The 16,682-nt window shown below is 41.2% G+C and overlaps 1 protein-coding gene and 1 long non-coding RNA gene across 8 annotated transcripts in view; one reads left to right on the forward strand and one right to left on the reverse strand.

Annotated features, from left to right (window-relative positions):
- Window positions 1–16,682, forward strand: part of LOC149119674 (uncharacterized) — a 62,386-nt gene that overhangs the window by 43,404 nt on the left and 2,300 nt on the right. The gene's annotated exons all lie outside the window — the stretch shown is intronic.
- The window catches only part of DOCK11 (dedicator of cytokinesis 11), a 209,900-nt gene continuing 206,140 nt past the window's right edge, over window positions 12,923–16,682 (reverse strand). For 6 of the 7 annotated variants that reach the window (XM_089323799.1, XM_089323798.1, XM_089323800.1 and 3 more), the window contains 2 exons: window positions 16,326–16,464; window positions 12,923–13,394 (listed from right to left, as the gene is read on the reverse strand). In XM_089323799.1, the coding sequence (XP_089179925.1) occupies window positions 13,275–13,394; window positions 16,326–16,464 (259 nt within the window). In that variant the 3' untranslated portion in view covers window positions 12,923–13,274. Of the gene's footprint in view, window positions 13,395–13,547; window positions 13,566–16,325; window positions 16,465–16,682 lie in introns of all 7 variants that reach the window. The other variant, XM_089323797.1, reaches the window with a different exon arrangement.

Below are 16,682 nucleotides of genomic sequence, written 5' to 3' on the forward strand. Positions count from 1 at the left end.
TAAGACGCATAAATTAAACTCAAATGAAGGAGCTACAGTTGGATCTCAAATCCCAGAACACTTCTGTGGAGTTCTGGTAGTGGAAGGTACCAGTCAGCAGAGAGGCCCTCAGTGAGGAGGCTTAAGGGGCTTTTCATCAATCCTCAGATGTACATGCAAGCTATAAAGACAAACAGCTGGCTTCTATTCAAGAACACAGACACAGGGACAGGGCTGATAGTCAGCCAGGATCCACCAGGATGATAGCAATGGTTGTTAACAGCATCTATTGGTGCCCTTATCACACAGGAAAATAACCTCCCCCTATGGGAGCACAGAGTGTCATCATACCTATGGAATATTAAATGGCAAAATTGGCCTGATCTGGACCCATCCATTTCCCTTACCACACTTCCACCTGGAATGGAGAATGGTTCAAGGGATAACAGAGGGTATGGTAGGTAGCTAGCAAAATTCTCCTATGTTTTGGGGGAAAGATTTTGTAGCTATAGCAGCTAACACATATAAAGGTCACAGTTGTGTAGATGTACCAGGCATCAGTCTCTGTGTTCTACATACATTACATAATTGAATCCTCACAATAATGTAAAGAGGTAGGGATGCTTTATATTACCATTTTATAGATGAGTAGATGAAAGCACAGAGAAGTAGCATGCCCAAGGTCCCCACAGATTGGTAAATGACAGAGCTAGGGTTCTGACCCAGCCAGCCTGGCTTTAGAGTCTGCTCCTTTAACATCTATACTACATAGACTGTCAAAACTCTTAGAATAAGGGGACGGTGGGCTGGTGCTATGGCATAGCGGGTAAAGCCACCGCCTGCAGTGCCAGCATCTCATATGGGCACCGGTTCAAGTCCCAGCTGTTCCACTTCCCGTGCAGCTCTCTGTTATGTCCTGGAAAGGCAGTGGAGGATGGCTCAAGTCCTTGGGCCCTGCACCCGTGTGGGAGACCCAGAAGAAGCTCCAGCCCAGCTGTTGCAGCCATTTGGGGAGTAAACCAGCAGTGGAAGACCTCTCTCTCTCTCTGCCTCTGCCTCTCTAATAAATAAATAAATCTTAAAAAAAAAATGAGCTAGCATTGTGGCACAGTGAGTTAAGCTGTCACTTGGAATACCAGCATCCCATAACAGAGCACTGGTTTGAGTCCCACCTGCTCTGCTTTCAATCCAGCTACCTGCTAATGTGATTGTGAAAGCAGCAGAGGATGGCTCAGATTCTTGGGCCACTGCAACTGTGGGAGACCCAGATGTAGTTCCCAGCTTCTGGCTTTGGCCTGCACCAGCCCTGGCTGTTGGAGCCATTTGGGGAGTGATCCAATGGATAGAAAATTTCTTTTTTTCCCTACATTCTGCCTTTCAAATAAATAATAAACATTTTAAAAACTTGAAAACTGAGAATAAGCACTCTGAAGGGTGGTCAAAGCCCCTTTAGGGTGGGACCCATAATCACCCCCTCCCCAGTCTCATCTAGAATCACACAGCATAATGAAATATAGCTGGGGGCCATGACAGTGGTGGCAGTTCTAACAGAAAGGAGAAAATCACAAGATAGCTAAACCAATGGGGAGTGTTGAAATTTCCCTTCCCAAATATTCTCTTTGTAGGGCTAAAACTTCAATTTTGAGTTTTATTCCTGTAACAAATGAGGTGATGGTAGTGCTGTGGGTGGGGTTACCTTATTTTCAAAAGTAAAACATCCTGTGTAAATATCCAAACTTACTTTCCACGCAAGTTTCTCTTACATGTGATCTGAACTGTATTCAGTCAGTACTCGGGGTTGCAGCAGCAGAAAGTGCAGCCACATTTCCCTCGAGAAGTCTTTCATTTTCACTGTAATGGTCTTGATAGGGGTAATTTCTGTGCCCTCAAGCCCTTTTCTTTCTTTTCCTCTTTCATTGCATGTGTGTGTGTGTGTGTATGTGTCTAGATTTAGTTTGGAATAGTGAGGAAGGACATAGCACTGTTGTCGTGCCATCATAGTACATCTGGAGGCAACTCAAATCCTGACTATGTCATGGAAGATTTCTTTAACAGTTCACTACATGAGAAGTATCAGAGGTGGTCAGCTTTCCTTTTGCTTCTTTGAGTACTAAATGTTCAAATCTTTCAGTCCTAGGCACTGTCATTCACATCTGTTGAAGAAGCATCTTACTGCTTCTCTTCAAGGATACAGAATCTGGAGGACTCAGGTGACTGACAGAAAAAGACTACTCTTGCATTATCTCTTAGATTATACTGTATCTCATCTAAATAACCGTCCACGGAATACGGCCTTAATCATGTGTACACCTGGCTCACAGTGGCTGAGCAATCAATATGTGAGGAATGAATGGATGATCTACAGTTCTGATTTCAGCCATTATCTGCTCATATGATAGCTTTTACATGTATTTGATGAATGGCACAGGCACTCAGCATGCGGGATGAATCCAGAGCCTTTAAGACTGTCCACTTGGCCGGCTCCACGGCTCACTTGGCTAATCCTCCACCTGTGGTGCCGGCACCCCGGATTCTGTCCCGGTTGCTCCTCTTCCAGGCCAGCTCTCTGCTGTGGCCCGGGAGGGCAGTGTAGGATGGCCCAAGTGCTTGGGCCCTGCACCTGCATGGGAGACCAGGAGGAAGCACCTGGCTCCTGGCTTCGGATTGGCGCAGTGCACCAGCCGTAGCATCCATTTAGGGGGTGAACCAACAGAAAGGAAGACCTTTCTCTCTGTGTGTCTCTCTCTCACTGTCTAACTCTGCCTGTAAAAAAAAAAAATTAGCAGAACTCATTTAATGGTGATAATTATAAAACACTATGATACTTAAAGAATAAAACTTGTAGGTCATAAATTGAGGTTGGCTGAAGCAGTTTTTCTGTCAGAATGAAGCAAATTAGGTATCAGTTTTCTAGACAAAAAAGAAAGGGCTAGAGGTGGGCATTTGGTCAAATTGTTAAGCTGCTGATTAGGATGTCTACAACCCACATTGGAGTACCTGAGTTTGATCCCTGGCTCCAACTTCTTGCAAATGCAGACCCTGGGAGGCAGCAGCAATGGTTCAAAGAGGCCCCTGTCACCCATATGGTGGAATTGGATTGTGTTTCTAGCTCCTGGCTTCAGCAATGGCATAATCCCAGCCATTGTGGACATTTGAGGAATAAGCCAGAGGTTGGGAGCACTCTCTTGATGCCTATCTATCCCCTGCCCCCTCCCCGGCCTCTCAAATAAAATAAATAAATAATTAAAGGAAGAAAAAAGGCCAATTTACTTGATTTGAGTGTAAGACCAAACCAGGATGAGGGAGTCTGAGACCAACACCATGGAGAATTATACTTAATTTTATACACATGTTATTTTTGCTTTGCGTGTCTGTGTAGAAGTGATTGGTTTTGACAGTCAGAGTTCATGAAAGAGTTAAAATGAAGAAGTTAAATTTTCTAACGTGCTGTTAAAAACACTGTGGTACTTCCCTTAACATGTATATGCCAATTTCTATCTAGCCTTCAGAAGTCTGTTCATGCCATCTCCTCCATAAAGCACCCCCCCTCCTTTTTTTTTGTCTATATCTAGAAAGGCTCTGCCTTTTCAAGCACTTGTGATTACCACTGATTTGCTATTATCATACTTCTTTGTATCTTTTTTTTTCAAAAAAGGATTTATTTATTTAATTTGAAAGGCAGAGTGATAGATCTTCCATCCACAGGTTCACTCCCCAAATGCCTGCAACAGCAAAGGCTGGGCCAGGCTGAAACCTGGAGCCAGGAATGCCATCTGATCTCCCATGTGGCTGGCAGGAATGCAGGCCATCATCTGCCACCTCCTGGGTGCATTAGCAAGGTGCTGGATAGGAAGCAGATATGGGATTTGATCCCAGGCACTCCAGTACGGGATGTGGGCAACACAAGTGGCAGCTTAAGCTACTGCACCACAAAGCCTGCCCCTGTATTATCTTTTCATGTCTTTCTTACCTCCCTCAGCCACAATCCCTCTGAGGAATAGGATATCCGTTCACACTGCCTTGTGCATAAAGGAGGCTCTAGAGGCATCTGTTTATCTCAGCTGACTTGATTTCCCTGAAAACTTTCAAGCATGTACACTGTGTAAGGTTCTGGGGAATCAGGGGTTAAAAGCTCAGCCACAGACTCTACTGTTGTGGAGCTTCCTTTTTTAGTAAAAACAAGTATGAACCTTTTTAAAATCTCTTTAGAAAGTTTCAGGAAGTTGCCACAGGAAACGATAGGATAGTTGAAAATTTTGGACTTTATAAGTCAAGACACCTTGGCCTCATCTCTAGTTTGAGGTGTACCTTGAGTACCTTTTTAGCCATTTGTGCACCCATTTCCCTATATGTTATATAGGGAGCACGTGAAGAATTGATCCTTAGATGACGTGTAGGGAGAACTGAATCAGAAAGCAGTTGTAAATTGTGTTGGAGGAAATTTACTGAACTTGATTTAAAAAAAAAAAAACACCTAAGATCCTACAGCTAACACAATATTGAAAGTTAAAAAAACTGAAAAGGTTTCTCCCAAAGATGAGCAGTAAGACAAGGATGTCTGTTTTCACTAGTGATATGTAACACTGTACAAGAAGTTGCAACCTAATACTAGGTAAGAAAATGAAACAAAAAGCATAAAATTGGAAAGGAAGACATAAAACTATCTGCCAATGACATTATCATATAAATATATGTGTGTATATATATATATATATATATACAAAAAGATTTCACAAAAAACCTATCAAAGCTTATAAATGATTTCGGCATGTTTTCAGAATATAAGAACATCTATAAACAAGCAATGAAAAATGAAGTTAAGAAAACATTATCAATTTGTAACATCAAAAAGAATAAAATACTCAGGAATAAATTTAACAAAAGTAATGTAAGACACGTATGCTGAATACTACAAAACATTGTTCAAAAAAATTTTTTTCCTAAATAGAAGTAAAAAATTCTGTGTTCATGGACTGGAAAACTTAGTATTAATAAGAAAGCAATACTCTCCAAACGAGTTGCAGATTCACAGAAAATCCTACCAAAATCCCAACTGTCTTCTTTTACAGAAATTGACAACCTTATCCTAAAATTCATATGGAAATAGGAAAGCCCAGGATATCCAAAATTATCTTGGAAAAAAAATACTTGGGGGACTCATAATCCTAATTTAAAAACTTACTACAAACTGCATAAATTAAGAATGTGTTCATTGACATACAAATCAATGGAACTGAACTAAAATTGAACTCATACAATTATGTCTCTGTATCTCTACCTCATCTGCTGTCTCTCCAAATGCCCACAACAGGGCCAGGGCTAGGCCAGGTCAAAGCTAGGAACTGAGAATTTAATCCAAGTCTCCCACATGGTGGTAGGGGCCCAACCACTTGAGCCATCACCTGCTGCTTGCCAGGGTGCACTTTAGCAGGAAGTTAGAATCAGGGGAGAAGCCAGGACTCTAACCTAGTCACATATAGCAATGTGGACATCCCCGAGTGGCATCTTAACTGCCACATCAATCGGTGGCCCCAGTCATTTGTTGGTAAGGGTGCTGGGGTGATTGAACTGGAGAAAGAATAGTCTGAAAATATGGTGCACAGGGGCTGGCGCTGCGGCAGTGGATTAAACCACCATTCCATATGGGTACCAGTTTGAGTCCTGGCTGCTCCACCTCCGACCCAGCTTCCTTTGAATACTCTTGTAAAGCACTGGAAGATGGCCCAAGTGCTTGGGCCCCTGCACCCATGTGGGAGATCCAGAAGAGGCTCCTGGCTTCTGTCTGGCTCAGCCTCAGTCATTGAGGCCATTTGGGGAGAGAACCAACAGATGGAAGACCTCTGTCTCTCCTCTCTCTCTCTCTGTAACTCTGACTTTCAAATAAATAAATCTTAAAAAGGAAAAAAAAAGTATAGGGAAAATTGGTTATCCACATGCAAAATGAAAAATGTGGACTTCTACTTCATACCACATACAAAATTACCTAGAAATGGTTCAAAGACCAAAAACAAAGAGTTATAAAACTCTTGGAAAGGAAATCTCTGTAAGCTTGGATTAGGTAAGGTCTTCTTAGATAAAACACTAAAACAGATAAGTTGGATTTCATTGAAACTAAAACCTTTTGTGCTTCAAAGGACACTATCATGAAAGTAAGAAGGCAAGACACAGAACAGAATCAAGTCACAGTCATTTGCTACTTAGTAACATTTTGGTAAATGATGGCCCACAGCTATGATGGTTGTCCCATCAGATTATATATCTCCTAATAAGGTTGTAGTCATTGCAGTTGTCTGAGTATACTCTAATGTTTGCACAGTGATGGAATCACGTAACAATGCATTTCCCAAAATGTATCCCTGTCATTAAGTGACACACAACTGTATCTGAGAAGGGATTCTGCACATAGAATTTATAAAGAACTGTTGCAGTTCAACAATAAAAAGAAACAAAAGTCAAAACAGGCTGAGGATTTCAATATACATTCTCTGAAGAAGGTATAAAAACAGCCAATAAGAACTTGAGAGAATTCTCAAGTTCAGGGAGTGCAAGTGAATACCACAGATAGTACTTCAGCCCCACTAGGATAGCAATCATCCAAGAGGTGAAGTAAGTGTTGTGAAGAATTCTGAGAAACTGGAAACCTCGTACACTGCTGCTGGCACTGTAAAGTGGTACAGCTGCTGCGGAAAACACTCTGGCAGTTCTTCAAAAGATGAAACAGTTGCCAAATGATCCAGTTCCTATCTATGTACCCAAGAGAACTGAAAACATGCCCACACAAAAACTTGTACACGAGTGTTCCCTGCAACATTATTCATAATGGCCAAAAAGTGGAAATAGGGGCAGGTGTTTAGCCTAGTCGGTGAAAAGGATCGTATACCACGCTGGAGTACCTAGGTTCAATTCTTGGCTCTGGCTGCTGACTCTAGCTTCCTGCTAATGCAGACCCTGGGAGGCACTGGCCCCAGTAACTGGGTTACTTGGAACCTGTGAGCTTGGAACCCACTGCCCAGATGGGAGATCTGTATTGAGTTCCTAGCTCCTAACTGGCCTGGGCCAGGCCCATCCTGGGCGTTGTGGTTACTTGGAGAGTGAACAGGGGATGTGAGCTCTTTCTCTGCCTCTTAAGTAAATAAAGCTTTTAAATATAGAAATAATCCAAATGTCCATCAACTGATGAATGGATAAAATATGGTACATCTATACAAAGAAATATCACTCATCTATAAACAGTAATGAAGTGGATGCTGGTGCTGTGGTATACAGGTGAAGCTGCCACCTGAAGGGCTAGCATCCCATATAGGTGCCGGTTCAAGTCTTGGCTGCTGCCCCACTTCCAATTCAGCTCTTTGCTAATATGCCTGGGAGAGCAGTGGAAGATGGCCCAGGTTCTTGGGCCCCTGTACCCATGTGGGAGACCTGGAAGCAATCTTTAAATTAAAAAAAAAAAAGATAGAAAAAAAAATAATGAAGTGCCCATACATGCCACAACAGGTATGGACCTTGGAAACAATGCTATGTGAAAGAAGCCAGACACAAAAGGTCATATATTCTAAGATTCTGTTTATATGACCTGAATGTAATAGGCCAATCTGTAGAAGCAGGAAGTAGATTAATGGTTTTCAAGGATTGAGGGGTGACTGGTGGGGATTGAGAAGTAACTGCTAATACACATGGGGTCTTGTTTGGGGGTGATTAAAAATATTCTAAGGTGGGCATTGTGGCACAATGGATTAGGCAGCCGCTTTAGGATGCCTGCATCCCATATTGGAATGTCAGTTTTGGTCCTGGCACCTCTGCTACCAACCCGGCTTCCTGTTAATGCAGACAGCAGATTATGTCTCAAGTGCTTGGGTCTCTACCACCCACATGGGAGACCAGGATGGAGTTCCAGGCTCCTGGCCTCAGCCTGGCCCAGCCCTATCCATTGTAGTCACTTGGGGGGGGTGTGTGTGTGTGTGAATCAGTAGATAGAAGGCTCCCCCCGCCCCCTTTCCCTTTCCCTGTTGCTTTCAAATAAAAGAAATATATATTTTTTAAAGATTTTATTTATTTGAAAGAGACACAAAGAGAGGTAGAGACAGAGAGTTCTTCCATCCATTGGTTCACTCCCCAGGTGGCTGCAACAGCTGGAGCTGCACCAATCCGAAGCCAGGAGCCTTCTCCAGGTCTCCCATGCGGGTGCAGGGCCTCAAGGACTTGGGCCATGTTCTTCTGCTTTCCCAGGCCATGTCAGAGAGCTGGATCAGAAGTGGAGCAGCCGGGACTAGAACCAGTGCCCAGATGGGATGCCAGCGCTTCAGGCCAGGGCATTAACCTGCTGCACCACAGCACTGGCACCAATGAAAATATATTAATAAACATTTTACAGTGTTCTAAAATTGCAGTGATACTTGGACAACTTTGAACTAAAAATTTAAATGAGTGCATTTTATAGGATGTGAATAATATCTTAAAGAGGAAAAGCAAAAAAGAGCATGGTAGAAAAAGTGTTTTAAAAGTGCTTTATTATTATTATTATTTTATTTATTTGAGAGGTAGAGTTCCAGACAGAGGGAGAGACAGAGAGAAAGGTCTTCCATCCACTGGCTCACTCCCAAAATGGCCACAATGGCTGAGATGAGCCGATCTGAAGCCAGTAGCCAGGAGCTTCTTCTCGGTCTCCCATGCAGGTGCAGGGGCCCAAGCCTTTGCACCATCTTCTACTGCTTCCCCAGGCCATAGCAGAGAGCTGCATCGGAAGAGGAGCAGCCAAAACTACAACTTGCACCTATATGGGATGCTGGCACCACAGCAAAGGATTAACCTACAGCGCCACAGCGCCAGCCCCTAGAAAGTTTTAACATGTCATACAAACTATCTGAAGATTTTAGCCAGAACTTCAATTAGGAAATTGGATAAACATACACATACGTGTTTCTGAGCAAATGGCCATTGTATTTTTAAGGAGTAGAAAAAGTGCTGTTACTGATCAACTCCCAGGATAAGGGCATAGCCCTGTTCTCCAAATCCACTCCCTGTCATTAACCAACTTTTATTTTTTCTTTCTCTTTCGATAGTTCACGTAGTGTACTGTTTGAATGAGACTGAAACTGAAGTATCCCAACATTTTGTGGGTCAGAAGCATGAAATATATATCTAGTTGATATCTAGTTGTTATATATTTTAAGAGTTTGGGAATTCCTTTTAATCCAGTACATTACTAAGGTTCATGATATCAGATAAAGACTAATAATTATAAGTCAGTGTTCTGACACTGACCTGTTGAATTTATTAATTAACCAGTGAGTCATCTCTAGTTCCATGATTATATGTTGGCCAAGGTTCTAAGGCTGTTGCTACCAATGCTGCTTTCTATTTCATTTTTATTTTTAAAAATTTATTTTATTTGAAAGAGTTACAGAGAGCGGTAGAGCCAGATAGAGGTCTAGCATCCACTGGTTCACTCCCCAGATGACCACAATGGCCAGAGCTGCACTGATCCAAAGCTAGGAGCCAGGAGTTTCTTCTGGGTCTCCCACATGGATGCAGGGGCCCAAGGACTTGGGCCATCCTCTACTATTTTCCCAGGCCAAAGCAGAGAGCTGGATTGGAAGAGGAGCAGCCGGGACTTGAACTGTCACCTATATGGGATGCTGGCATTGCAGTCTGGGGCTTTAACCTGCTGCGCCACAGCACCAGCCCCTATTTATTTTCATTTTATTTAAAAGGCAGAGAGCCAGACAGAGCCGAACAGGAAGATCTTCCATCAGCTGGTTTATTCCTCAAATGCCCACAACAGCCGCGACTGGGCTAGGCCAAAGCCAGGAGCCCAGAACTCTATGGAGGTCTCTCACATGGGTGGCAGGGACCCAAGTACTTAAGCCATCATCTGTGGCCTCTCAGGTTGCATGTTAACAGGAAGCTTGAAATTAGGGCCAAGACTTGAACCTGGGTACTCTGCTATGGGCATCCCAAACAGCCTCTAAATGTCTATGCCAAATGCCTACTCCTCCACTTCATTAAACATAAACACATACACACACGCACACATTTTTAAAGGGAGCCAAGTCATTAATATAGTAACAATAACAATCCCATCTATAGACATGATGCCATTGGTGACAACTGAAATGACTTATTTTCATTGTAGTAATAAACAGTCCCAGAGGCCACTTATTCACATCTCAACACATTCCAAGACTATGAAAAGAACAGCTTCTAGGGGAAATTGGACTCAAGCCTAGCTACAAAACAATCAGTGTAACAAATGTATTTTCATGTGAATTAATTTGTAGAGGTCAAATCACTTCATGAAATAATACTTAATGCACAATGTTCTGAAACAGAAAAGCCTGGCTTTCTCTAGCCTGTTCCATCTTATTCTCTATAGCTTGCTGCCCTTATTCTAAAAGTCAGGGAAATAAATCTAGTAAAACTGAGCCATAACATGGAAAATTCATTGGCCACAGTACACATAATTATCTTTGCTTTTCCTTTTTCCCGTTAGCCATCCAGTACGTCATGTCCAGTCTTTCTATGTAATGTCTCCTGCCCTTGCCCTTCTCTATTCTTGTTCACATTACTAGAGTCTAGGGCTCTATGGACTCATAACCAGATTATTGAAATGGCTTTCTAATTGGTTTCCTTATTCCCATCTCTACCTCAAATATATCTGGCAGCAATATAAAAGGTTACTTGATTAAATGTTATTTTTAGAAATATAATCTCTGAAAATCTTGACTGGCATCCCCATGCTTACCAAGTCAGTTGCAAACAACCTTAGCCTGGTATTTGAGGACTTCAAAAATCTAAAAATTTAGGTTTACATTTCCTGTCCAGATTTATTATCTACCATCCCTGATCTACTTGTTCCTTGTACCTTTGCTCATGATGTTCATCCTGCTCAGAATACCCTCCCTCCTTTGAAACCCTGTTCAAAGCTTTTGTTCATGAAACCTTCCTTGAATAGTCACACTTCACAGTGACCACTCCTCCTTGAATGTGAGGACAGTTCTGGACAGTGTCATTCATTTGGTAGTACTCATAGATAGCTTTTCCTATCTTACGTTAATTCCTGTACTACTTAATCTTGTGTGTACTTTGCCTCCTCAACTGCAGTGCAAGCTCCTTGGGGGCGAGGGCCATTTATTAGACCTAAGAAATTTACTCAGATTGAGGGATGTGACAGGGACTAGTAACGAAAGAATGTTGCAGCTTCTCCAAAATGCCTGTCTCAGGTGGCAGCACTCATTGCACATGCATGCCAAATAAAATCACTTTATAGGTTACTCCAAGATATTGTGGAATACTTACAGACTCACTCTGACATAATTCTGAATCTCCCATTAAAATACACGATTAACTTTCTTTTTTTTTTTTTTTTTTTTTTTTTTATCTGACAGAGTTAGACAGGGAGAGAGAGCGATAGAAAGGTCTTTCTTCCGTTGGTTCACCCCCAAATGGCCGCTACGGCTGGAGCTACGCTGATCCAAAGCCAGGAGCCAGGTGCTTCTCCTGGTCTTCCATGCGGATACAGGGCCCAAGCACTTGGGCCATCCTCCACTGCCTTCCCGGGGCCACAGCAGAAAGCTGGACTGGAAGAGGAGCAACTGGGACAGAACCCGGTGCCCATATGGGATGCCAGCGCCGCAGGCAGACGATTAACCTAGAGAGCCACGGCGCTGGCCCACAGTTAACTTTCATTGAATAAAATGACATGTAAAGAAAAATGGCTGGGGTCAGCATCTGGCCCAGTGGTTAAGACACCAGTTAGGATGTCTCATATCAGACTGCCTGGCATGATACCAGGCTCCAACACCTGACTCTAGTTTCTTTGCCACTGCAGACCCTGAGAGGCAACAGATGATGGATCAAGTAATTGGGCTGCTACCACTCAGATGGGATTCTTGGATTGTATTCCTGGCTCCTGGATTCTTCTCCCCATGGGGCTGTTGTGGGTATTTTGAGAGTGAATAAGCAGAGAGGAGCTCTAGCTTGCTGGCTGTCTGGCTGGCTGGCTCGCTTGCTCTCTCTGCCTTTCAAGTACATTTTTAAAAAGAAAAAAATTGAAAAATGGCCAAACCTGGGGCATAATCTGTAAAATTTAGTTGATCACAAAATATACAAAAGAACTAAGGTTCCATGCAGTTCATTTCTATTTCTGTTTTTCACCTGTAAAATAGGCTTAACTACACATGGAGAATAAATCAAGAACTTGAAGTTTACATGGAAGGCAACAACAATTATATGGGTAATACCAGCTAAAAAAAAAGTTCTTCATACCTTGGTTTCTCCAGAATCATTTAGGAAATGCAAGATTTCTTCATAGAAAAATGTACTCCCTAGTCACAGGTACTAAATCTGTGGTGGTAATGTATATGTACCCCAAGACATGCTATAACCATCAAGAATTAGCAGAGTGCTTGTTAATCTTATAAGTGACAAGATAAATAAAAGTTGAAGAAAATCATCTTTACAAAATTCCCACCTCATACTGCCACTAAAGATTTGATGTTGCATGGGATGTCTTGACTGCAAATTTTTAGAAAGGTTCGTTTCGCTTTATGAAGAATCCCTGACAATTTCTTGCTCTGGCAATAAATGCCACCTGCTATGTTCGGTAGAAATTCCTCATCTATGTGGAAAAGAGACCAGTTCAACCTACCTGGTGTCATCAGATCAAAACTACAAGGAACAGTAAGCTTGGTACTTTTGTGTTAAGCTTAGTATTATGTATATCTGTCTTTTCCTTCAAAAAATTTCTTGTTCAGTAATGCTTTTGGCCTCTTTAGTCCAGCCTTGAGCACTAAAAGTAAGAATTCAAATCATCGTCCCCAACTTGAAATATCCATGTTTTTTGGAAATTTTTTAATCAATATTCTTCTCCGAGGATTAGTATAATGGATAGAGCTGCTTGTCAAGAAAATTGCAAAGTTCAAATTACTATTTCCTTCACTTCTAATTACAAATAAGTTTTACCTTTTATTGTGTTTCATTATACAATTTTACATAGTACCATTATTATTTTAAGCAATAATTAAGCACATTGAATTAATGTTTTTGAGCTCTACTTTTCAGCATATAGATTTACCTAAAAAAAAAAAAGTACAAACCAAGCACAGTGGTGCAATTTTCCAGGCACTTTCAAGTTGCTTAAATATTTACAAGTAGTAAGCACCCTGTTGGAAAGCATGAAAATTTTGGTGTCAGGAGGAACCACTTCATGTCTATCAAATCTTTAAATTCTAACATTTGCACAGCTCCAAATATTCCTGAGAAAGGTCCATCTCATTGTCATTTACATCTGCTTTTTCTCATACTTCAGTGAATCTTGGGGAACCATAACCTCTGTCACTTGATGTACCACTAATTGCACAAAATACATGTAACGTGTTACTCATCCAGGGAGAATGCATTGTATCTTCCTGTAATATCTAGAACAAAAGAAATCCACATGGTTAGCACGAAGCAAAATAGCTACTGCCAAAAAAGAACGTCTATGTGAAATTACAGGCATATTTCAATTTATCACTGACTCTTAGCTATTTAAAATGACAGAAAGCAGAAAGAGCAAAGAATAACATTACCGACTTAAGTCTTCAAAGCTGTTTTACAAAGGCAGCATATTAAGAAAAAGCAGAAAAGATCTGGTTACTCCTTCAGAAAAAAAATCATAAAATGTGAAATTCAATAAAAAGTGAGATAATGCAAACTTGCAACCTTTTTTTAAAATAGATGGTTATAACAAGAGCTCTAAACAGGAGACTCTGATAGGAATTTATGGGTCATCTGTTTTTAAATTTTTTTTTTAATGAATCATCTAACAGTACTTCTCAGAATCAACTGGAAGGTTTCAAATATGCAGATACCCATATCTCCTCCTCTGGAGAGTAGGAAATAATACTAAATGCAGATACAGGTCATAAAAGTGTATTTCTGAAGACATACTATAATTATATAAGCTAATTGATATACAAGAACTTTGGAAACGAGGAAACTCATAAAAGTCATTTCCTTAATGCCATTAAGCATAATTTCCTATAAGCCTTTATATTCATATTATATTTTTTAAAATTACCCATTTTGTGTAATCAAAAGCGAAAGTCATGTGGATCTTATGCTTAGATTAGCCACAAGAAAAGAAGAGTGTACACATTACATCTAACTCTTTACTATTAAGTCCTACCTTAAGTCTCAAACGTTCAACATTTTGTTCTTCACTTATAGGCCTATAAAGTAATCTATGGTGGCAGTGCTCAATCATATCATCTGTGTTGCTACAAGTCATAAAGGTTAAATAAAGTCTATAGTAGAGCCATTTCATTTTTATAAAACTCATGACATTGGGGCCGGCACTGTGGCATAGCAGGTAAAGCTGTTGCCTGCAGTGCCAGCATTCCATATGGGCGCTGGTTTGAGTCCTAGCTGCTCCACTTCAGATCCAGCTTTCTGCTATAGCCTGGGAAAGCAGTAGATGATGACAGTTTTAATAGTAAAATGAGTAATTTGCTTTCAATTTGAATAACTCAGAGTTCAAGACTAGGTCATGGAGGTGCATGCAAATGAAATGACAGTACTATAGTATGCACTGGCTTAAAACAGCACATGCAGTTCTTTATCTTCTGTGAAGGAGGAACTTGCGCTCTCCTTTCTACACATTATGAGGAGGAACAGAAATATTTCAACCAGTTAGTTTCTAGGAACCAACATGTAGTCTATTTGATAATAGTACAAGGCTACTTAAAAATTTTAGTGTGTCTTTCATAATATGTATTCCCCATGAACTTCTTTGAAAACCCCTGATACACCTCAGAACAGTGATGACGAAGAGAGGTATACCCCTATTGCACTCACGAGTTAAGCTTGAAATGCAGACAATAAAATGGAAGGGTCTCTGCCTTCCTAAGTCTGATCACCTGGCTGCCTTGGCAAGGACAGGAAAAAGGGACTCTGATAATTGAGCAGTCAAGGGATGCCTTGGAAAGATTTGCCTCATTACTAAAAGCAGGTGAATAGACTTAAACATGGCAAAAAGACACAGAGCACAATTCTAGTTTCCTCAAGCCAACAAGGTTCCTAAGCCATGGAGCGTGGGTGGCTAGCAGATTGGGGTAACTGGTCAGACAGATGGGATGATGAAAGCCTGGCTGACCCCGATTTTCCAGACAGAGAAGATGACAGTGCTTGAAAACTAGATGCCTGGCTACTCAATTTTAGGATAACTGTAACTAAATCTCCCACAGCTCATTCTAAGAAAAAAGCACACAAAAGAAATGCAGACTGGCTTTTGTTGTCCTAGAATTTTCTTTCTGCTTTTTGCCCATCATTGCACCACATTTCTTTGGATACTAAGCACCAGGCCTATTTGTAAGTACACCCTGTGTTGGACAGTCCCCACAGGCAGTATGCATGGAAATACAGACACGAGGACAAATATAGTTCTCCTTTCCAGAAACAGCCTTAACAATGTGTACTCTTAAAGTGTCATAGTTTGTACTTGTTTAAGTGATTTCTTAAAAATTGAGAATTTAAAGTGTTTCTGAAGCAAATCTTGTCTTATTGGATATTTTCGCTTGGGAGGAAATAATGTCTATAGATAAGCTTCATGGACTCAGTCAACTCAGGGACCAGACTGAGATGCCCTACCTTTACAAGCACATTGAAGATGTTGAAATGCTTAAGTGAGGGGCCTGCACCGTGGCATGGCAGGTAAAGCCACCACCTGCAGTGCTGGCATCCCATATGGGCGCCGGTTCAGGTCCCGGCTGCTCCACTTCCCATCCAGCTCTCTGCTATGGCCTGGGAAAGCAGTAGAAGATGGCCCAAGTCCTTGGATCCTTGCACCCACGCGGAAGACCTGAAAGAAGCTCCTGGCTCTGGATCGGCCCAGCTCCAGCTGAACCAGGCTTTGTTTAAAGAAGTCAACTACAAGTGCCACTAAAACTAAGTCATAGATTCAAATGCTAAGAAGTTTTTATAAAAACAGAGGTGTGCAGGCTGAATGGGCATGAAGACAACTCACAGAAGTCGGAAATCACCCAGAATCTCATCTAAATGGTAGTTTCTAGTTTGTTACAGAGAACTTAGGGATACTCACTTGGGGACCTGACTTCCGACCCAATCGTTGCACTTTTTAGGACTCTTCTGAAGAGTCCAAGTGGATCAATTCAGATTTTCTTATTGGTAATTGCTTCAGTTACAGCTTTAGGTAACTATTACATTCAAATGGTTAAAGATAACTTGAACAAATTTTAAATACAGATGGAGTAATTTTAAGATAAGTCTTTTTTAAATTAATAGGTTTTGCTAAGCAATACTTTAGGTACCCCCATTATGTTTTCATTCTCAACCACCCTAATACTTGCCTGCTCATGGATAATGTCAGACAATTCTTTTACCATGTCTCTGAAATTTGACTTTAGTCCTTCGTGGTATTCAATTTGATCCTCTTTAATTAGCCGCTCATTTAGTTCAAGTGCAATGCTACATGCTTGGATGAATTTCCTATGGTTGAACATGAAAGATAGAGGTTTTGTTATTTATTCTTAGGAAGTCTCACTGATAACCAGTTTGATGACACATTTTACCATGGTTTGTTTAGAAGGAAGAGAATCTCATATTTGATCACTGTGCATTTGTTAACATCACCTCCTAAGTGTGGAATAACACCTTTGTCCTCTGGTTTCTCACCTCCTTTAAAACTTGGCTCAAAATACATACCC

This window comes from Oryctolagus cuniculus, chromosome X (assembly GCF_051225735.1).
Source record: "Oryctolagus cuniculus isolate XC-2025 breed Fujian yellow rabbit chromosome X, ASM5122573v1, whole genome shotgun sequence".
NCBI classification, from domain to species: domain Eukaryota; kingdom Metazoa; phylum Chordata; class Mammalia; order Lagomorpha; family Leporidae; genus Oryctolagus; species Oryctolagus cuniculus.